At 40.9% G+C, this 24351-nt stretch overlaps 1 protein-coding gene across 2 annotated transcripts in view; it reads left to right on the plus strand.

Annotated features, from left to right (window-relative positions):
• Positions 1-24351, plus strand: part of LOC309551509 (enoyl-[acyl-carrier-protein] reductase, mitochondrial-like) — a 152669-nt gene that overhangs the window by 109407 nt on the left and 18911 nt on the right. The window contains exons 4-7 of one of the 2 annotated variants that reach the window (XM_082252121.1): positions 117-260; positions 12234-12336; positions 23279-23381; positions 23577-23650. In XM_082252121.1, coding sequence (XP_082108247.1) covers positions 117-260; positions 12234-12336; positions 23279-23381; positions 23577-23650 — 424 coding nt within the window. The remainder of the gene's footprint in view (positions 1-116; positions 261-12233; positions 12337-23278; positions 23382-23576; positions 23651-24351) is intronic. The other variant, XM_082252122.1, reaches the window with a different exon arrangement.

Below are 24351 nucleotides of genomic sequence, written 5' to 3' on the forward strand. Positions count from 1 at the left end.
TATGGCAATCAGTAGAAAGGTAATGTGAATGCCTTTATCAATGATTAATAAGCCTAAAATTCTATATAAAGAAACCATAAGATTACATCTTACCCAAGTATTTTTTCACATTTTAGGTACATGGAGGACTGAAGCAGTTTGCAAAGCAAATGAAGTGATTCCAATTGCCAAAGATATCTCTGTGATAAGCGCAGCCACACTCAGTGTAAACCCATGCACTGCATATAGGATGTTGATGGACTTTGGGACTCTGAGACCTGGTAACGTAATCTTTGCACCTAAACAGTCATTGATTTATCATTTAAATGTATCCACAATATTTTCACTACTGTAAAATGCTTACAAAGACTTATACAGTTAATTAATTATATTATACCTTATTACATTATTACAGGTATGAATCATTGCCAAAATGTTCAAATCAATCCTTCATCACTAAAATCAGGGCAGGAAAACAAACAGAAGGCTAAATCTTAAACAGTTACATTAAAGGCATGCCGTAAATGATAACTGTCTCTCAGCTCAACTGTTAAGCCATCAAATGGCTGGTGTCCTAATCAACCACACATGCAGCCCCATGCCACTTACAAACAAAGGGCAGGATGGCACCTACATTGGCTGTAAAGGATAGGAGGGTTTAGTTCCACTTTAAGTAATTAGTAGCACCACAGCACCCCCTCCTGTGTACTTAGCAGGACTGTTATATTAGTACAGCCAAGATGTCAACAATTTCATGCTATGCATCATTATTCCACCGTTTGGAAACTGTCTATGCAATGTCTAATAAGATGCAAAACCATTGTATGGACAGGTTTGTAATTATTTTACAATTTAAATAAAGTTCAAAAAATGAAAGAAAAGTGGGAGGTGTATGGCGCTGCCTGTAAATCACTTGTTAATAATTGACAGAAGACTTAATAAGGTGCAAAAGTGCAATGAATATATAAGATATATAACTCCTTGGAGAATAACTATTAATAGTGATAGTGATATAGAAATAAATAATAGGAAAAAAATTCCCTTGAGAGAAAGAAATTGGTGATGGTGATTTAAAAAGAAATAATGGAAATAAATGGTGATGGGTGATATAAATAATGTGTTAAAGTGCTCTAATTACAGTCCAGTTTAAACCTGGTGTCTTCAATACTCATCTGAATCCCTAAAGAAGTGGGAATATATAAATTAAATATTCACAAGTGAACAAACTATGCCTTAGTGTAATAGTGTAAAAATGAAAAGCAAATGCAAGTGCTACTATGAGGTAAATAAATATGAATAATACATATAAAATATATAAATAAGTGAAAATCCTATTCCTAGGTGTAGCTGGGTGAAGACAATCTTTAATTATTAACAAGTGATTTACAGACAGCGCCATACACCTCCCACTTTTCTTTAATTTCTTACTATATATCCTAGGATTATAGTTCCAGAGGTAGGCCGCAGCCAGTTATATTGGGATTCTATTATATCCTAAGCGCGGATTTTTTTTACATATTTAAAGTTCAAAAAATAGCTACTTAACCAGTTCTGGACCGGGAGGATTTGCCCCCTTAATGACCGGGCCATTTTTTGCGATTCGGCACTACGTTACTTCTACTGACAATTGTGTGTTCTTGCAACGCTGCAATATTTTTCATATTCTGCTATACACAGTAACATTCCCCAAAAAAAAAAAAAAAAAAATCAAAATTTGTCATCCTTTTAGGCTATTTTGTATTTTGCTACATATTTTTGGTAAAAAAAAAATCACAATAGGCGTGTTTTGATTGGCTTGCACAAAAGTTATTGCGTTTGCAACTAGAGGAAAGATTTATGTCATTTTTATTTATTTATTTTTTTTACTAGTAATAGCTGCGATCTGCAATTTTTATCAGGACTGTGACATTGTGGCAGACAAATCGGACCCCTATCTGACATTTTTGACACTTTTGAAGGAGCCAGTGACATTACTACAGTAATCAGTGCTAAAAATATGCACTGTTACTGTAATAATGACACTGGCAGGGAACTTAGGATTTCAATTGCTTTACATAATTTTCACCCCCTATGACACGCATCGGGCATGCTCTCTGACCGCTGTGTGCTTTAGATACAACAGATCCCAGATCAGGGTAAAGGGCTTATCACAGCAGCCATTTACCATGTGATCAGCTGTGTCCAATCACAGCTGTTACAGATGTAAACAGACTTTGCCGTTTATTGGCTGTTATTAGCCCTACTTTTCTCACACAGAGACAGTATGTGCAGATAGGAGAGTTCATCTGTCTGTAAGTACAACTGTTACAATGATAATCAGTGCCCTAATCATCAGTGCTCTGATTTTCAGTGCAGCCCCATCAGTGCCCATCAATGAATCTTATCAGCATCCATCAATGCAGTTTATCATTGCCCATAAGTACAGCCTATCTGTGCCCATCAGTATTGCCTATCAGTGCCCCTCTGTGCCGCCTCATCAGTGCCTCCTTGTCAGTGCCACCTATTGGTGCCCACCAGTGCCACCTCATCAGTGCAGCCTTATCAGTGCATATTAGTGACACTCCATCAGTGCCACCTCATCAGTGCCCATCAGTGAAGGCTCATCAATGCACATTACTGCAGCCCCATCAGTACCGATCTGCACAGCCTATTAGTGTCTATCAATGCAGCTTATCAATGACCATCAGTGCAGCTTATCAGTGCCCATCAGTGCCGCATATATGTGCCCATCTGTGCTGCCTCATCAGTGCAGCCTTGTCAGTGCCACCTCGTCAGTGCCCATCAGTGCCACCTATCAGTGCCCATCAGTGCCCCTCATCAGTACAGCCTCATCAGTGCCTATCAGTGCCACCTCATTATTGTCCATCAGGGCTACCTCATCAGCGCTGCCTCATCAGTACCCATCAGTGCACATAAGTGAAGGCTCATCAGTGCACATCGGTGCAGCCTTATCAGTGTCGATTAGTGCAGGCTCATCAGCACACATCAGTGAAGAAAAAAAATACTTATTTGCTAAATTGTATAACGAAACTAAGAAAAAAACGTTTTTTTTCAAAATTGGGAATCTTTTTTTTTTGTTTTGTTTACTTAACAAAAAATAAAAACCCCAATGGTGATTAATTACCTTACCACCAAAAGAAAGCTCTGTCTAAAAAAAAATGATAAACATTTAATTTAGGTAAAGTATTGCATGACCAATCAATAGTCATTCAAAATGTGACAGCCATTAAAGCTGAAAACTGGCCTGGGCAGGAAGGGGGTGAAAGTTCCCTGTATTGAAGTGGTTAAGGAAGATATTTAAATAAACATTTTTTTGCACAGAGTTCAGCTTTAATTGTAAATCTCAATACCACAGTAGCTTCCATGGACATGGATTATGTGTCAGGTATAGCATAAATAAACAAGTAGGTCAAGGGTGTCCCTGTTTGTTCTTTTATACATGTAAGCTAAACCTATCAAGTTTATACAGTCACATAATTATGAAGAATATTTCACTCAAAAAGTGCTCCTGATCAGTCTGTATTTCTAATGCACATAAGTTTCTAGAAACCCGCATTACCATATGTACTTGAGTACACACACGTACATGACAGTGAGATATATAAATATACGTCTAAAAGTCCCTATGCCTGCACAGCTGGGGTTGTCACACACATCTGAGACGTTATCACACAGCTGTCACATTTGTATTCACCTGTCTACAGCACAAGGAAAATTAATACAGCACATATGGTGGAGAATTACAAGTTTCTAAATCAGACCCCTGCTTTATGCATCTGTGACTCACATCTAAAGATTCTGTTCATGGCAGTAGAGTAGCTATAGACTTGCAGAACATAACTATGAACTGTTACATTAATCATTTTAAATGAAAAAAAAAAAAAAAAAACAGTAGCAATACACATAATGCAACACAATCAGTTTTTTTTTTTTTTAACATTCTAAAAAAAAAAACATTGTGTAAAATCACAAAATGTTTATTACGAAACATATCGGGGATGCGGTGTTGACGAATACAGTTGGACTCACTTATATACTAGTTTATTATAAAACAGTATCAATCCTGGCATCAGCCTGTGTCAGTCTTTTAACACTAAAACACTACAGGTTAAAACCTCCTTTGATGAAATTAACAGATTATATATTAACTAGAAAAAAAAGTTCGTCGAGACAAACTTTAAGTTGGCTTGAGAAAGCTTGACCAGAAAGTTTGAAAAGTTTAGATCGATTGATCGATAGAAAAGGTTTGAAGATCGATCGATAGAAAGAAAAGGTTTGAAGATCGATTGATAGATAGAAAAGGTTTGAAGATCGATCGATAGATAGAAAAGGTTTGAAGATCGATCGATCGATTGAAAAGGTTTGAACATCGATCGATAGAAAAGGTTTGAAGATCGATCGATCGATAGAAAAGGTTTGAAGATCGATCGATAGATAGAAAAGGTTTGAAGATCGATCGATAGAAAAGGTTTGAAGATCGATCGATCGATAGAAAAGGTTTGAAGATCGATCGATTGATAGAAAAGGTTTGAAGATCGATCGATTGATAGAAAAGGTTTGAAGATCGATCGATCGATCGAAAAGGTTTGAAGATCGATCGATCGAAAAGGTTTGAAGATCGATCGATCGATCGAAAAAGTTTGAAGATCGATCGATCGAAAAGGTTTGAAGATCAATCGATCGATCAAAAATGTTTGAAGATCGATCAAAAATGTTTGAAGATCGATCAAAAATGTTTGAAGATCGATCGATCGATCAAAAATGTTTGAAGATCGATCGATCGAAAATGTTTGAAGATCGATCGATCGATCGAAAAGGTTTGAAGACCAATCGATCGAAAAGGTTTGAAGATCAATCGATCGATCAAAAATGTTTGAAGATCGATCGATCGATCAAAATTTTTTGAAGATCGATCGATCGATCAAAAATGTTTGAAGATCGATCGATCGAAAATGTTTGAAGATCGATCGATCGAAAAGGTTTGAAGATTGATCGATCGATAGAAAAGGTTTGAGGATCGATCGATCGAAAAGGTTTGAAGATCGATCGATCGAAAAGGTTTGAAGATCGATCGATCAAAAAGGTTTGAAGATCGATCGATCGAAAAGGCTTGCGATCAAAAAGGTTTGAAGATCGATCGATCGATCGAAAAGGTTTGAAGATCGATCGATCAATCGAAAAGGTTTGAAGATCGATCGATAGATAGATAGATTAGATGAGTTTGAATGAGTTTACATTGATTAGCATCAAAGCTTGATTGAGTCTAATGGGATTTGGAGCTTGGGTCATCTGAACATCCTGTCAATGAAAGTCTATGGGCATTTTTGGGGTTTTTAATTTTAATTTTTAGGAAAACCGTAACTCAAACCAGTCTGAAAAGATATAGCACACCGAGTCAGAACAGTATGAAGGTCTGTGCCGAGTTTGGAGTATGTAGCTTGAACGGTCTAGGAGGAGATAGTGTCCAAAAATTTACCGGCCAGAAAAATAAGAAGAAGAAGAAGAAGAATAATAATAAGTTTAAATACAATATCAGTAAGTTGGCTCTTCCAAGCCAACTTAATAAACATCCAGCAGTGGTAGTGTGTCAGTCAACAGTAAATGGTTATAAACATGCTTGGGACCAACATAGATCTAAACTCAGACAATAAAAGTTAACGAAAAAAAAAAAATACAAAACATTTCTATTTCTAAAAAATTTAAAAAATTCAGTTCAGATTGTATCTGTTTACCTTTTGTCTGTGTACCTTTTGGCAGAACGTATCAATTTATTCTAAGGGCCCTTTGAGGGTTCTCTTAGGATGCCCTGCATGTCATTTTATTTTATCTAGTGCCTTCTCTACATTTCCAAATTGAAAATCCAGAGTTTTTGTCATTTAGCCCTTCATGGGAGCTACAGTGAGGGAAAAAAGTATTTGATCCCCTGCTGATTTTGTATGTTTGCCCACTGACAGATAAATGAGCAGTCTATTATTTTAATGGTAGGTTTATTTTAACAGTCAGAAACAGAATAGCAACAAAAATATCCAGAAAAATGCATTTCAAAAAGTTTTAAATCCATTTGCATTTTAATGAACGAAATAAGTGTTTGACCCCTTCGCAAAACATGACTTGGTGCTTATTGGCAATATCCTTGTTGGCATTTACAGGGGTCAGACGTTTCTTGTAGTTGGCCACCAGGTTTGCACACATCTCAGGAGGGATTTTGTCCCACTCCGCTTAGCAGATCCTCTCCAAGCTCCCTCCACATATTTTCTATGGGATTAAGATCTGGAGACTGGCTAGACCCCTCCAGGACCTTAATGTGCTTCTACTTGAGCCACTCCTTTGTTGCCTTGGCTGTGTATTTTGGGTCATTGTCATGTTGAAATACCCATTCACAACCCATTTTCAATGCCCTGGCTGAGGGAAGGAGGTTCTCACCCAAGCAGAAAAACACCCCAAAGTATAGTGTTTCTATCTCCATGTTTGACAGTGGGATGGTGTTCTTGGGGTCATAGGCAGAATTCCTCCTGAACTTCCTCCAAACACGGCCTGTTGAGTTGATGCCAAAGAGCTCGATTTTGGTCTCATCTGCCCACAACACTTTCACCTATTTCTCCTCTGAATCATTCAGATGTTCATTAGCAAACTTTAGGCAGGCCTGTTCATATGCTTTCTTGAGCAGGGGGACCTTGCGGGCCGCTGCAGGATTTCAGTCCTTCACGGCTTAGTGTGTTACCAATTGTTTTCTTGGTGCTATTGGTCCCAGCTGCCTTGAGATCATTGACAAGATTCTCCCATGTAGTTCTGGGCTGACTCCTTACTATTCTTATGATCATTGAAACTACACGAGGTGAGATCTTGCATGGAGCCCCAGACCGAGGGAGATTGACAGTTATTTTGTGTTTCTTTAATTTGCAAATAATTTAACCAACTGTTGTCACCCTCTCACCAAGATGTTTGGTGATGGTCTTGTAGCTCATTCCATCCTTGTGTACGTCTTCAATCTTGTCCTTGATATCCTTGGACAGCTCTTTGGTCTTGGCCATGGTGGAGAGATTGGAATCTGATTGATTAATTGCTTCTGTGGACAGGTGTCTTTTATACAGGTAACAAGCTGAGATTAGGAGAACTCCCTTTAAGAGAGTGCTCCTAATCTCAGCTCGTTAGCTGTATAGAAGACACCTCGGAGCCAGAAATCTTGGTGATTGATAGGAGATCAAATACTTATTTCAATTATTAAAATGCAAATCAATTTATAACTTTTTTGAAATGCGTTTTTTCTGGATATTTTTGTTGTTATTCTGTCTCTCACTGTTAAAATAAACCTACCATTAAAGTTATAGACTCATCATTTCATTGTCAGTGGGCAAACGTACAAAATCAGAAGGGAATCAAATACTTTTGTCCCTCGCTGTATATAGGGATACATAAATGGAAACACTACGATATGATATTAATGGATCAATACGTAAATGAGCTAAACAATGCAGTTCCTAGTTCTATTATAACATATGAATTTTCAAATGTTATCATGAAGAAGGTTTTATCCATGCTTGTGCCAGTTTAAAATTTTGGGTGGACACTTAGGGGTCTATTTACAAAAAAGATTGTGAATAATCCCTATAATGTGCCCAATGTGTTTATTTCCCATGATTGTCAGCTCAATCTAATAGCCATACGTTAATCAGGGACATACTGCATTATGGCCACTAGATGAGGCTGATGATCATAGGAAATAAGCATATTGGACATCTTATGAAGACCATAATGCGTCCAATTGTTTAAAGTGATTGTAAACAATCAACTTGAAAAAAAAAACCCATTCAGTTTAAAATAGAAATGAAAGGCAAAACATTGTTTTCTATAGATGTAAAGAAACATTCTAATTAACTTTTTTTTACCCTTTTTTATAAGTGATCACATTCCCTCTGTTCTCAGCTGCATAAGAGCTGGTGGAGGAGAAGCAGCAGCACTCTGAGCTGTGCAGTGAATGGCTGTGCAATGGGGGGCGTTTCCGGACAAGTCTGATCATTGGAGGAGAGCACACTGAGTTCCTAGCATAGCTAGAGAACTAACCACGTGGTTCTCTCCTGCTTATTGTGGTCAGTTTTTAATAGGAAAGCAAGTGGACTCGCAGGAGCACCAGTGATTTCACACAAAAGAAGCAATACAATGAGAACAGGATACTTTCTTATACAAGTGAATCGTACAGCAGGCACATATCAGGAATATGAAGTGTTGGGGTAACAAACGCTTTAACTCATATAATCATCAACTCTATCTAGTGGCCATACCCCAATTAGAAAAATACCTCCTTATTGCCGTTCGATAGAGCTGACGATCACAGGAAATACATATATAAGACAAAATTGCAGAGTTTTGCCCATTGGGACTTTAGATGAAGAGCCACACAACCAGTAATAAAAGCATAGTACAAGTTTATTAAATATATGCCAGCAATGAAACTGGGAAGAGATGTCATAATGTCAAACAGTTTGCCAAAGTATACAAATCCATTACATAGGTACATTCAATGATCAAATAGTACATAGTACATGTGTTGTAGCATCAGTAGTAACCCGACGCGTTTCGTGAGTTTAGTCTCAGTCTTCAGGGGTAGATGTATAAAATGCACATTTTATATGTAGCACATTTGAATTTCATACATAGAATTTGCATACGCTATGTATTATTATTTTATCACAGTTACAAACAGTATATTTGATAACTGTCAGTCCTTACTACTTGCCAGTAGTGATCTCACACTCAGTAACACAGGGTTTTTTTCCAGATTTGATACTGCCAATGTTGCACACCTAAATTAGGTAGCATTATGCCAAGCAGTGACTGTGAATGAGTGTTGGGGAGCAAACTGACCCAAGTCAGGCATACAATCTAATATCCCTAATCTGGACAGCCAGCAAATATATACTCCTCCTCCACCACCAAGCTAGGATCAGTCTGTATTTTTGGTCTTCAGCACTGCATGTGTGTTTTTAGTTGAGGGCCCCAGAATATGTCTCCCCTCTAAAACAACACCCTGAGTAGTTCCAATCAGGTAAGAGATACATGATGTTGGGTGGTGGGGGGCTTCTGGAGATCTCAAATGTTTGTTTAATTATTAGGTTGGTATTCCTACCCTAGGTAATTTCCCATCTGAGCATTCAAAAAATGCGTCAAGAGTAATTTAAAAGTAGGGAATTTGGTTAATGCTATGCGCAATCACATTAGTGAGTGTCATTATTTCTTGATATCATATTATATCATGTATATTATTTGTTTAGATGGTTAACTCAAAGGTCTACATCACACAAATATTTTCCCAGCAAGCTGTTGCTTTTAATACATCTCTTTTCTTTTTTTATGGCTGTTGGCCAATGAATAACCATGGTGTGACTTATTTTTCCCAATGTTCCAACAAAAAAAAAAAACAATTTTATGTTCTGCTTATGTATCCTCCAGCTTTTAGTTTGAACTCCCACACATGCTATTAGTTTACTGTAGTTGCTGGCAAATAACCATTTTGTGTCTACATTTTTCCCAAAAGTAAATTATTTGAAGACACTGCAGCAGTTCTAGGGTATATTTTTGTACTTTTATTGTAAGGAATAAAAGTACCTTTGCTTAAGGTTATTCATTATTTCCTGATGATACAGGTTTCTATTAGAATACTTGGTGGTTGGGGCACGACGAGTTAAAGCGGAATTAAACCCTCTCATCTTTTAAGGAAACTGCTATCTTAACCTCTATTTGATCCACAGTTTCCATGGCACTGCACATGTGATTAGTTATGACACCAGCCTTGACAGTTCAGTTGAGGGCACAAGCAACCGTGACATGGCATGCCTTGAATGTAACTGTTTTGGAAAGCATTTAAATTGCTGGGTTTAATTCTGCTTTAACTTGTGTTTAGAGTTGAGCGAACACCTGGATGTCCGGGTTCGGCGGGTGCGGCCGAACTTGAAAAAAAAGTCCGGGTTCGTGACCCGGACTTAACCCGAACTTGACCCTGATCCAGAACCCCTATTGAAGTCAATGGTGACCCGAACTTTTGAGCACTAAAATGGCTCTAAAAACATGGAAAGGGCTAGAGGGCTGCAAATGTTAAGAGCATGGCAAGTGCTCTGCAAACAAATGTGGATAGGGAAATAACTTAAAATAACATAAAAAACATAAAAATAAAAAATAATCATCTTGATCTGATTTTTGAAGAGCAGATTAGAACATAGCAGTGTCTAAAGGCTTTGTCTCACAGTACCATATAAAGGAAAAACTGAAAAAAAATGTTTTCCCTTTAAATTTGTGATTTTTGAATAGCAGATTAGAACAGCACTGTGTATAAATGCTGTAAGTCACAGTAAAATATGAAGGAAAACATTTTTTTTTTTTAAATCCAGATTAAGCAGACACATATGCACTGAGCTTGCATTAAATGTCCACTGCACGCCACACGCCGTCCACCTAACAGACTGATAAAAGTTGTTTTTTTTTCCTCCCTCCTCCTCACTGGGCTCAGGTCAGGGCAAAAAGATTGTGCACTGCACCCCCACACAATAAAGTCGATGTAGATCTGATTAAAGAAGATTCTTCTGTCCTGTGTCCTATTCTTTCCCTGAAAGCAATCTCTCCAGCCTGTCCCTACAATAATCTTCTATCTCTCCCTCAAATCAGCAGCAGCAGGAACCTTTCCCTACACTAGTTAGAGCAGAGTGACGTGCGGTGCTACATGACTCCAGCTTATATAGAGGCTGGGTCACATGCTGCACTGGCCAATCACAGCTATGCCATTAGTAGGCATGGCTGTGATGGCTTCTAAGGGCACACTAGTTAAATGCTTGTTGATTGGCTGCCCTGCAGCTGTTGAAACCGCGCCATTAAAACCGCGCCAAAATAACCGAACAACGGACTGTATCCCGAATATACAGTAAAATGTTCGGGTCCGTGTCCGGGTACCGAAAACCCAAAAGTCCGGTAAGATCCCGAGTAATACAGTCCGTGTTCCCTCAACCCTACTTGTGTTGTGTTTATGGCCTGGTTCACACCTACAGATACAACTGGGCATGGGTGCGTCTCCACATGCTTTTCACACATTGGGAAACGTATTCTTTCAATGGGCTGCTCTATGTGTAGGAAATGCGAAAGATATGTCCCTAAATCTTTTCAAAAAACATGCTGCAGCACCATGCGGTTTGGCATGCACTAAAACACACTCATTTTCAGATGCATGGGGATGCCAAACTTTAATGGCATCCCAGTCTTAGTCTGTAGGGTTCAATATTGAGTTGACCCACCCTTTGCAACTATAACAGCTTCATGCAACTAAAACAGCTTCAACTCTTCTGGGAAGGCTGTCCAAAAGGTTTAGGAGAGTGTCTATGGAAATGTTTGAACATTGTTCCAGGAGCACATTTGTGAGGTCAGGGTTGAGGTCAGGACTCTGTTCAGGGCAGTCCAGTTCCTCCACCCCAAACTCACTCATTTATGTCTTTATGGACCTTGCTTTGTCCACTGGCCCAAATCAGTTGGTGGAGGGGGGATTATGGTGTGGGGTTGTTTTTCAGGGGTTGGGCTTGTCCCCTTAGTTCCAGTGAAGGGAACTCTTAAGGCGTCAGCATACCAAGACATTTTGGACAATTTTATGCTCCAAACTTTGTGGGAACAGTTCGGGGATGGCCCGTTCCTGTTCCAACATGACCAGTGCTCAAAGCAAGGTCCATAAAGACATGGATGAGCAAGTTTGGAGTGGAAGAACTTGGCTGGCCTGCACAGAGTCCTGACCTCAACCTGATAGAACACGTTTGGGATGAATTAGAGACTGCGAGCCAGGCCTTCTTATCCAACATCAGTGCCTGACCTCACAAATGCTCTTCTGGAAGAATGGTTAAATATTCCCATAGACACACTCCTAAACCTTGTGGACAGCCTTCCAAGACTAGCTGAAGTTATTATAGCTGCAAAGGGTGAGCCAACTCAATATTGAACCCTACGGATTAAGACTGGGATGCCATTAAAATTCATGTGCGTGCAAAGGCAGGCGTCCCAATACTTTTGACAATATAGTGTATCTGCTAAGTCTCATTTCTCTGTGTGTCAAAAAAGCGCACAATTTTGCAGAGCAAGGTGGATATTTTAATTTTCCTCTAGTTGAGCCTTAAAGAAAAAAGGAATGCAGCCATCACACCTAAAGACTGGTAAACTGCAATAAATGTCATTTTTGTCCCTGAATATATGTATGCTTCAAAACAACCTAATTGGTTTCTCATTCCAAGGTGATACAGTCATTCAAAATGGTGCAAACAGTGGTGTGGGACAAGCTGTGATACAGATTTGTGCATCAATGGGAGTGAATACTATTAATGTCATTAGAGAAAGGTAAGAATTATACTACATGGACACTTGCATTAACATTATACAGATAAGTAAATTGCAAAATGAATAACAACACTTTAATAGGATATTTCATTCTACAGCCAAGGTTACAGCAGAGAATCAGGGAAGGTCAGGCAAACCTCCAACTGATCCCTGTTTTGGTAGGACTGGCCAAACGATTTGCTCCAGAAAGGGATATAAAATAAAACTGGGATTAGGACATGACATGGTGAGATCTGAGGAGGAGCTCAACACAAACCTAAACAACATCAGCCACAATCTCTGCCCCTTTGTTTACAATTTAGCTGTCCACTTGGGATCTGACAGCGGACATGTCGGCAGTTCATTGTTCATTCCCCCATCCTTTCCTGGCAAGCCAGGATTCATGCTCAAATAAGGATCTGGGATTTTCTATTTTTTTTTATTGGAGGAAGGGGGGTGTGTTTTTTCTTTTTTTGTTTTATTCTTTGTAGTGATCAACTGATATAGTTTTTTTTAATGCCGATACTGATATTTTGGTCATTGGATATCGGTCTCGGTCAATATTGGCCGATATTTTCGGACATTTAAAAAAAATATATTTTTCACAGGTACTCTTGTGGAGGGATCTTGGGGTCTAAAAGACCCCAGACCCCTCTTCTGCACTTAAAGCATTCAAAACGCCAAGTTTGACTGTTTTGAATGCTTTAATTTTTTTTATTTGGGGCAGAATACCTGGAAGTGATGTCATGACATCACTTCCGGGTTTTTTACATGGAGACCAGATCAGAGCCGAATGTGGCTTTGATCAGGTCTTCTCTTCGGCAGTCATGCAGGTAGGATGCCCGGGTCTCCCGGTGGGCTTGGAGACCCGGGCGAGCCGCAGAAGGCGGCGGGGAGGGGGGGGACGTCCCCTCCCGCTCCTTGTAATGACAGCCGAGCGGCTTCTCAGCCGCATCGGTTGTCATTACAAGACAGCTGACCGTCGGCTATGGACGCCGGTACCGGGGTGATGCCTCTAGCTGCAGGCATCACTCCGGTACAGCACTTTCCCGAAATATCGGCAATATCGGTAACCGCAGGGGGGATTCCGATATATCGGGGAAAGTGCAGATTGGCCCTTGATATATCGGTGTTGCCGATAATTGGTCGATCCCTAATTCTTTGTGTGGGGTACACCCTTAAAATTCATACCTGACGTTCACTAAGGTTAAGGGGTCTGGTATGAGTTATGTGGGCGCCCCATTAATTTTTGTTTTTGTCATCTTTCTTGCTGTAGGAAGTGATATTTTAGAAATGTTTAACTTTAAACATTATTAAAATCACTGCTCCCTGCAAAACTGTATTTGTATTTTCTTTTTTTTTTTTTTTGCATTGGTACTAGTTCCCCCAACTCCCTTGGGTTTGGATTAACATTCAGAACTTTTGAGCTGTTTGGAGAAAAATTTGCAAACTGAACCCAGGTATTTTCAGCTTATCCCTACTCCTGGAATCAACAAGAACTGTCCTGGCCTACTGCTTTTCAATATTGCCCTATTGCTATGATCAATGCTTTCTCTGTCTAATACTAAGCCGCGGAATGCAGTGATGGGGGAGGCAGGGTGCTTGACTTCTCCGGGAAAGTCATCACTTTTTTTTTACAGAGCACTCTGGGTTTCAAAGCTCTTGAGGCACTTCTGAAATTGCCTGAAGGTACACATTGGGAGTGGGACCTCTAGGTCCCTGTATTTTATTCATGTTGTTAAATTAATCTGCTTGATAAGATGAGAGGTTTACTTTAAAGGCACACAGAACACTGTTCATGCAAATCAATTTGGCAACCAATGGATATCATTACAGATAAGGACAAGTAGATGTCAGAGTGGATTTTGAAAAGTCTGTTCATTTCTAAACACGAGTCATAATATATATGAGCTTGAATTTATTAAAGTAAAGTAAATTCTCACTGTCAAATGCTGCCCTCTTGTGTACAACTGACAAAATGACCATTCTGACAATATATGGAAACATTTTTCTCGGAAACCTTAACCCTCATACTGGAATACCTTACATGTAATTGATTTATTGACAAAACTATTAGAAAGTCAGGGCACATGTTAAGGGGTATTGAGTTATGTCAATATTAACAGTATGGCAAGGCAATGCAGAGGAGCACTGTATGGATAACCTAACACTGATATCCATGCAGTTTATCAAAATGTACAGAATACCTTTGTTTTGCAGATTTTAATGCAGTTACATAGCCATTCAGCTTCTAGATTAAAATCCTCCCGTGGGCTTTTGTGTTGAGCAAATATCACAGAAGGCAGTATTCACCTCCATCGTTCTTTTATTGCTTAAAAAAAAAAAAAATAATAATAATGACATCAAACAGATGAATGCTAGTCTATGGGCAAAGCCAGTTTTACCATTTATGTTGCTCTAGGTGGGTTGGAGGATGATGCTCCTTTCTAAAGGTTTTTTTGGGGTTTAATTGCACACTAAAAATGAGAACATAAATAGAATGTGCCATTTCAGTTAGCATGCTGCTTTGTTTATGCTCGAACATACTGTAAGAATGGGTTCATATCAGTGCAGTGCAGTTTTTCCATTGTTTTTAGGCACATCTTACACGTGGATTTAGGTACACTGCCTATGAGAACATGTGTTTTATGAAAGCAGATCAAAGACGTAACAAGCAGGACTTTGATGTGCTTTCATGAAACTGAAAATTTAATGGCAGCAAACTTAAAAAGCACATGTAAAACACGCATAAAAAGGCAATGCAGAAAACTGCACCGCACTGATGTGAATGGGGTCTAACAGATGCAAGTATCTTTATGAAGAGTGAATAGGGCAACCCGGTTGCTGGTGTCATCTTATCGGTGTTGAAACAATAGTCATGGGGACCAGTTTTACCCCAAAAATCAGGTAGACTGCCAGGTTATAATTTGTGGACCCAGTGAGTCACCTGTGGATGAGAACTACACTCCAGGTTGCAATTTATGGAAAGGTTCCGTGGTGACAGCCAACTAGCAAGCAAATAAACTGTTGTACTGAATTAAAACAGGAGTTTGGTTAGATAGCAAAATGGTCAAGGCAGTTTTCAGACAGAATCAGAATCCAAAAAACTGTTTGAGATTCAGTTTCAGACAGCAGTTCAAACACAGTGTAGCCAAACAAGTAACACACTAACAGAACCTGTTGAGCAGGCATATGCTTAAAATCCTGGCCTCTCTGTAAAGACCACTAATAATGTCAGCTGTAAGAAATTTCAGCATAGTCTTTCTGCAGTGTAGGAGCATGTTCAGTAGATAACAGTGAAGAACAGAATCCAGTAACTCCGAATATCCCATATATAGCACCCTCCTAGATAGGCTTCTAGTTAAAGTAATTTTTTTTTTTTGGGGGGGGGGGGTTGACTCTCCTGTAATCAGTTGAGCACCTTGTGATTGCTTTGGGCTGTTCTGGCTTTCAATGACTGCAGGTTTGATTGCTTCCCCCTGCCTTGTAGAGGGTTCTATAATCGCTTTAAGACCGGAAGATTTTACCCCATTACTGACCAGGCCATATTTTGGGATTTGGCACTGCGTTATTTTAACGGACAATTGCGCGGTCGTGCGATGCTGTACCCAAATTAAATTGACGTTCTTTTTTCCCCACAAACAGAGCTTTCTTTTGGTGGTTATTGATCACCTGTGCGATTTTTACTTTTTGCGCTATAAACAAAAAAAGAGCGACAATTTTGAAAAAATAACAATATTTTTCACATTTTTTTTTATATGAAATTCCCCCCCAAAAAAAAGTAAAAATCAAAATCTTTTAACATTTTGAGCCAATTTGTTTTCTGCTACATATTTTTGGTAAAAAAAAATCGCAATAAGCGTATTTTGATTGGTTTGCGCAAAATTTATCGCAGCTACTAACTACGGGAAATGTAATCATCTTTATTGTTTTTTTTTTAGTGGCGGCGATCTGCAATTTTTTTTTTGGGGGGACTGCGACATTGCGGCGGACAGATCGGACCCTTGACTGACATTTTTGACACTTTTGGGGGTACCAGTGACATTACTACAGTAATCAGTGCTATAAATATGCACTGTTACTGTAAAAATGACACTGGCAGGGAAGGGGTTAACTTTTATTGATGATCAAGGGGTTAATGTATGCCTGGTGCTTACTGACGTGTGTGGGGGGAGGTGTCTGAGTGACACAGGCACAGATCGCAGGTTCAGCTATGCTGAATCCAGTAATCTGTCCCTGCCTGTCACTTAGGAGATCCGCCCGCTTTGTTTACACAAGCGGGCGGATCTCCACACTCGATCCCCGACGATCGGGGAAGAGCGGCGGTGATCACTGCAGCTCCTCCCCTGGCCCGACTCCCGCTGTGACTGAATACAGTGGGAGCGAGCCTCCGGCGGCGCGCACGTGCCACTCACAAGGCAAGGAGTCCAGCGAAGTAGGTCTACGTCGCTGGACGATAACGAACCACTTTGCAGCAGTACGATCAATGTGAGCGGTCGGCAAGTGGTTAATGTGGTGGACTGGATGAAGCAAATCAGCAGCTAAATATTTATGTTGTCTCAGTCAATACCTGGAGGAGGGTGCCCAAATAGTGGCTGAGAGTTAGCATACATAGTCTAAAACCTGGGGCTGCCTGAAGGGCTGCTGCACTTCTGGATAGGCCAGTAGCAGGGTTTATCTGTTTTCATTGAGGCCCCAGCTGTGCCACAGCTAGGATGCCTATTCTGCTAAATTCTCTGACATTGAGTGAAAGATTTCACTGGGAGTCCAGTCTAGAAGATTTACTAAGGAGTTGCTGCCTGATACTGGAGGGAGATATCTATGTATCCCGGGAGAAGGTAAAAACAATGTGGGACTTTATATGAGGTGTGGCCAGCTGCGAAATAAATTATAAATACATGATAAAAGAGACCAGATAGATAATACTGTAATTTTTTTTACCTTCTGCTTCATTGCATATAGGGATGGAGACAGAGGCGTAACTAGAACCTTCAGGGCCCTGATGCAAGAAACCATGAAGGGCCCCCCAGACCCCTGGCCGGGGCCCTTACCTTCAAGCCCAGGGCTCTTCCCACTAATCCTGGGGCTCTTTACACTCGTTGCATGGCCTTTTATTACGGTCCCGCAGCAGGATTCTTTCACAAGTTCTGCAGTGGGCCCCCTTCCTGCAATCTTGTGGGCCCACTTCCTGCAATCTTGGGGCCTCCGCACAGTGGTGCAATGCCAGGGTCCGGTCGCAAGTGTGACCTTTGCGATCCTGGAAGTTCACCCACTGGTTTGCTACCGGGCCCCCTGGAGCATGGGGCCCGGTAGCGATTGCAACCCCTGCAACCCCTGTAGTTACGCCCCTGGATGGAGACTCTGTTGGTCATGAGTCTCATATAAAGTCCCCAAATTACCCCCCCCCCCCCCCCGTGTTTTATATGTACCCCGGGACACAGTGAATACAGACCTGAAATAAGGGACCCTAATCACTGTTGCTGCTGATATCTCTAACCTACTAATACCAGTGCTTGCCTGGCCTGGAACATTGCTAAAGGGGTCCTGGCGTGGTCCCATTTCTGGGCTACTTCCGTAGGATCCACTGAGAGAAATAGTGTGACAACGAAGAGTGTCCCCAATCTATTTCTTAGTCCTCATGAAGAAACCCACAGCTCTCTATGCCCTATCCAATCTAATTAGCAATGCATTTAAAAGGCAACCCTATACTGTTTATTGAGCCAAAGAAGTGACTGTTGCTGTGTGCCTGGTGATTGTGGGGGAGGGGGGGAGGGAATCGTGCTGTGGAGATTTGGAGTGTGGGAATTGGGTGGAGGATTTGTAATGGAATGAGGGGTCGTTCTGGGAGGGACGAATTTGGGGGGGGGGGGGTGGAGTAAGAGTATTTACTCTGAGAGGGGTATTGAGGGGAAGGAGGATTTGTGCTGGAATGGGAATAGATGGGGATTGTGCTGGTATGAAGGATTTGGGAAGGGTAGAGGAGGACTTGTGCCGAGGAACAGGTGTTGGGGGGGGGATTTGTTCTGGGAGGGGGATTTGTTCTGAGAGAGGGATAGAGGATTTGTGCTGGGGGGTGAGCATGCAAATAAGTGTGATTTTTTTTGGAGGGAAAGGAGTTGTACATTTTTGCTGAAAGGGTAAAGTATTGCTTGGGGGGGGGGGGATTTTGCACTCTCCTTACATCTACACTGTGCGTTACACACCCCTGACTCATGCACTCTTTTTGTTTTGTATTCCCGACCTTACTATGCACTCCATACTCCTGGACCCTGCTCTTTGTGTGTCATGTACTCCTAAACCCGGCACTAACTACAGCCCTCTTTTCCTTACACAGTCCTGATCCTTGAACACATTGCATTACACACCCTGACCCCTGCAGTCTGTGTTATGTATCCCGGCACTGACTGCAGAACTCCCCAATCCCTGTGCTCTGCCCTACACACTCCTGCACTATATATACAATGCTGTACAATATATACTTCTCTACAAATTGTTCATTGTCTCAACAGTTGCTAATTGCTAAGCAGTCCCTGACTATTTTAATGAAGTTAGGTATGGTCAGAAAAAGTGTTAGCTCTCTGTATATTTTCAGCTTTTGCAAAACCATGTGCAATATTCTTTTTTTTTTTTTTTTTTTTAATGATTGTGTTGGGGTTTATATTTGTCTGTAAGACTCTTGGTTCAGCAATCAAAGCATATTTTATAGGTACAACAAAGCCTGGGTTTTGTTTAACTGTGCCTCCTAAGCCCCTCCCATTGTTAAGAGTATGCAACACCCATTTTTTGCAGCACTGCGCTATGCGCACTGCAGGTCATTGCCTCTCTCCAGTGTCCCTCATTCTGAAGTTCAAAAGTTGGGAGGTATGAAATTGACATTTACCCTTATCATTCCTGTGGGTGTCCACTGAGCTGGTTGCTGAATCCATGACCATGAATACCATTACTGGTCATGGAAATTAGGGAATAGTGAATTGAAAGGCATGAGCCAGAACTAGCAGAAAATACTGGTTTCTCCAGACTGGAGCTGGCTAGGAAGCAATTTTTTTGTTTTGCTGGCCAAATCAAGCACATAATTTTAGGGAAATATGAATGATGTTGCATCACAAATTGAATACGTCCCCCCCCCCCTCCACTATCTGAACTATAGCCGGTGGCATTCATTGTGAGGAAATCCTCCAACAGGCTGGTTGTACCGAAGTCAATTGGTTGTTTGATTTTGGTACAACCAGTTTGCTCACACATGGATCAAAATTCGGCTGGCTTCAAGCATGGCCAGCTATACTTACTGCCCCCCTGTACTTTACATTCCTGCTCCCCTGTACCATGCCCTCCTGCCTCCATGCCTTGTATTGTTTGCTCCTGACCTCCCATACTGTGACCTCCTGACCCCAGCATTGTGCCACCTGATCGCCCCCCATACTTTGCCCATCCTTCCCCCTCTATACTGCCCTCTGCCCCCCCCCCCCCCCGCCCTTCTATGCCCTGCTGTCTCTTATACTCTGCCCTCCTGATGCCCTGCCCTCTGCCCTGATGACCCCCAGGCCACTGCCCCATTGACCCTCTTTCACTGCCCCGCTAACCCCTTATCCTCTGCCCCAATGACCTCCTGTCCTCTGACACCCTTTCCTCTGCCCTGCTGATTCCCTGTCCTCTGCCCTGCATACCCCCTGTCCTCTGCCTCACTTAACCCTGTCCTCTGCTCTACTGAACCCTGTCCTTTACTCTACTGACCCTCTGTCCTCCTGCCCTCTTCCCTAGTGACCACTGCACACTGCCCTACACAGTACTGACCTCTGTACACTGCCTTAACTACTATGGACCTCTGCACACTGCCCTACACACTGCTGACCTCTGTACACTGCCCTACCTACTATTGACCTCTGTACACTGCTCTACATACTGCTGACCTCCATACACCGCCCTACCTTCTGCTGCCCTCTGTACACTGCCCTACATACTACTGACCTCTGTACACTACCCTACATACCACTGACCTCTGTACACTGTCCTACATCCTACTGACCTCTGTACACTGCCCTACCTACAACTGAACTCTGCAGACTGCCCTACCTACTACTAACCTCTGTACACTGCAGGTGCAGTACTCAGTAGAATGGTCAGCATCAACTGATGCGTCCAGAGTGTTTGATGCAAAATGTGTTTGAGTGTTATGGCAGTGTAATTGGTGTTCATTCCTGTATTCTCTGTAAGATCTCTTGGGTTGCCTCTCTCTAAAGAGATTGTACTGTTGCCGCTAAACAAATGCATCAATGATTTTACAAATCACAATACCTCACTGGCTGTGTGTCTGTCCATATTATGATAAATCCTGTAAATACAGTATTTTAAAAATAAATTGTTACATACAGTATAAAAAGCACTCTTCCTACAAAGTTCCCCCGGCTTTTATGAGCAATCGCAGGATGCATTGCAAGGAAGCCCTCCCACTGGGATTCCCATAAAAGCCAATGTGTCACCACTGGCTAGGTTTCCTCCACTGTCCAACATGCTCCCCTATTGGATGCAGTGGAGACACTCCCTCAAACTCAGTGAATCACACCTGGAGATATGCAACAGGAAACCTAATAGATCAGGCTCCCCTGATAAGCAGAAGGAGAAATAGATGCATTTTCCTAGCACCTACCTAGGAGGGTACTACACATGATATGAATCTCCTGTTCCACCATATCAAAAAGTGATCTTTTGGATTGAGATCTGGTAACTGTGGAGGCCATTGGAGTACAGTGAACTCATTGTCATGTTCAAGAAACCAGTTTGAGATGATATGAGTTTTGTGACATGGTGCATTATCCTGCTGGTATTAGCCATCAGAAGATGTGTACACTGTAGTCATAAAGGGATGGACATGGTCAGCAACAATACAGATAGGCCATGGGGTTTTAACTATGCTCAATTCGTACAAAGGGGCCCTGAGTGTGCCAAGCAAATATCCCCCACACCATTTCACCACCACCACTATACTGAACAGTTGATCCAAGGCAGGATGGATCCATGTTTTCATGTTTTTACCCCAAATTCGGACCCAACCATGTGAATTTCGTAGCTCAAATCGAGACTCATAAAACCAGGCAACAATATTCTATTGACCAATTTGGTGAGCCAGTGCAAATTGTAGCCACAGTTTCCTGTTCTCAACAGGAGTGGCACCCGGTGTGGTCTTCTGCTGCTGTAGCCCATCTGCTTTAAGGTTTAATGTGTTGTACTTTCAGAGATCAAGGCATTTTCCTCCATTCAACTGCCACTGACTGGATATTTTTTTTGGACCATTCTCTGTAAACCCTAGAGATGGTTGTGCGTGAAAATCTCAGTATATCAGCAGTTTTTGAAATACTCAGACCAGCCCGTCTGCCACCAACAACCATGCCACATTCAAAGTCACTTAAATCCCCAGTCTGTTGCTCGGTTTGAATTTCAGCAAGTCATCCTTACCACGTCTAGATGCCTAAATGATTTGAGTTGCTGTCATGTGATTGGCTGGTAAGCAATTTGTGTTACCAAGTAATTAAACAGGTGTACCGAATAAAGTGGCCGGTGAGTGTATATGGCTGTAACAAATAAATTGGGCTAACAATATTCTTTTTGTATAATCATGCCCATTTTAAATAAATGCCTCACCCCTAAATAAAGTACATGTTCCCCCTAAAATGGCTTGTTGGACACACAGCAAGTCATTGTAGGAGGAAACTTGCTGGAAACAATTTTGAAATTGTTTGCAAATATGTAATGGTGCAATGTTTCCTAAACAAATCTAGTGTTTGTACTGTGTGCACTCACATTCAGTCATATCCATGAATGCATTTATATGGGAGAGAGGTGATCTCATCACCGTTCTTCTGAACTGTATGAGAAAATACTCCTTTTAAAGAAAAATGTTGAAAAAAAGTCCCAGTACAATTTTCAGTAAAGACAAGAAAATTTGAATGTTTGCAGTAAAATAAACTTAACTCTCAAATAAACTTTCCACTGCCAGTACCCTAGTAATATAATAGATTGAGTTATATAAACTATTTACATCCCAGGTGATCTGAAACCATTCACTTGGAAAGCTACAAATCAAAGTTTGAGTTGAAAGTCAAAGGTACCATGTAAAAAGGCCTTCCCATATCCAAATGGGTAGGTATTTTGTCTAGATATATAGGTAGAGGCACAAAAAGTCCTTTCCCACCCCAATGGATCAGTGACAGACTTGTGACTTGTGAAATCATGTTTAGAAATACCTGAACAATGAAGCCCCCTGTCTTTATTGTTACCAAGATGGATGCCATGACTCTTTTCTATTCTTTTAATAATCAGTAATAAATAGCAACAAAAGAGACCTAGAAAGTAGATCCAGAATTTTGGATGTAAAACTGAATCCAAATTTCAGTGTTATTTTTGCTTCGGATCACCAAAAGACTTCTGGGACCGAGGGACTAAAAGGCTGCTTAAAAGGCTGTTTCTGCCCCATATCTGCTTCTTCTGCTACCTGAGCACCCTTATCTTATCTTGACTGCCAGTACCAGCAGATCCCACCCTTAAATCCTGGTGTCCCTGATATTTAAGGGAACTGGCTCAGGCTGTTTTTTGGGCATATCTTCTCGTTATGCAGGACTGTCAAGTTTTACCCAAAATATTCTGCATAGTTTGCATCATGTGATGCTTTGTCGTACAAACTTTTTTTTGGAGGCTGGTTTGACTTCAATGGAAGTTTTGCTTCGGAATTTCAGAATTTCTTTGGTTTTATTTTTCAATTTTAAAAAGTTTGGCTGAACCCCAACTGATCAAGCTTTTCAGAACTTCACTTGTCTCTACAGGGAAGACGGAAAGTATAGGAATAGTTGGTTAAAGTGTGGACCCTCTATGACCAACCACTGTTCTCAATATTTTGCTACCACTGAAAGTCTGCAGGTCAGGTTTACTGGATGTTAACTCACTTATTTTTTACATCTTTGTATTTTTGAAGGTCTAACTTGAGTGAAACGATAAAAAAACTGCAGTCACTTGGTGCTAACTATGTTATTACTGAGGATATGCTACACAATGAAGAAATGGCAAATCTCTTTAAGGTAATCTTTTGGAAACAATTTCTCCCTGTGAATTTTCTAAATGCCATCGGCAATTGCAAAAGCTCTGCTGTGTCTGTATATTTTTTAATGCTTGTACCTAGTAATCACCTGTGACTGTGTGAAGTAATTATCAATATACTGTGTATTATGGTAGCACAAATTAAGCTGCCCATGCTTTCACTTATTTTTTTCCAGGTAGTTGAAAGGCCTAAATTAGCTCTCAACTGTGTAGGCGGAAGCAGTGCTGGAAACCTTTTCTGCCATCTCAAGTAAGTATTATTTACCTTGAGTGTAAAGTATATATATTACATTTAAAAACAAGTACAGTGCCACGATTGCTGCTCTGACATAGAGCTCATGCTCTTAAACTTGCTTGAGAAGTGGATGGCAAATGCTGCACGACTGTTTGCCATTATCAGCCAGTTTGCCCTAAAGAACAAAAGAGTAGCTAAACTAGCTGAACAACACAAAAGCAGAGCAATGGGTGTCTAGAAGGCAAACAGAGGACTATATTTATTTCTTAGTCTTTTATGACTTTTCAGTACTGTATTCCTTTTGAAATATCTAGGGCACCTGTGCATGGCAGTCTGTGTCATGCTCACCATAAAGCATATCTAAATTGTAAACCAGAAACTTTACATTTGATAATATATGCTGAGCTACTCTCATAGGAGCCAGTTGGATAGGATGGGTCCTCTGTTCTTTATAGGTGGTGTCACTGATGTATTAGTGGTGAAGGGATGCACTGAACATCTTTGCTGCCATTGTGCTATGTGCTGGGTGTCCAGTGTGCCCCTGTACCTTTAAGGAGGATTGGGCTACCTCCAGGCCCACCTGCCCCTTAATAAAAAAAAATAAAGTGAAGTAACAATGGTACTGATAACACTATTTAGCATACAAAGTGATTAACAGTAGGAACTAGGCAAAAGATGAATTTGGCATCCAGATCAGCATAAACAGTATCAAGGTC

This window comes from Pelophylax lessonae (assembly GCF_965119305.1).
Source record: "Pelophylax lessonae genome assembly, chromosome: 3".
Taxonomy (NCBI): domain Eukaryota; kingdom Metazoa; phylum Chordata; class Amphibia; order Anura; family Ranidae; genus Pelophylax; species Pelophylax lessonae.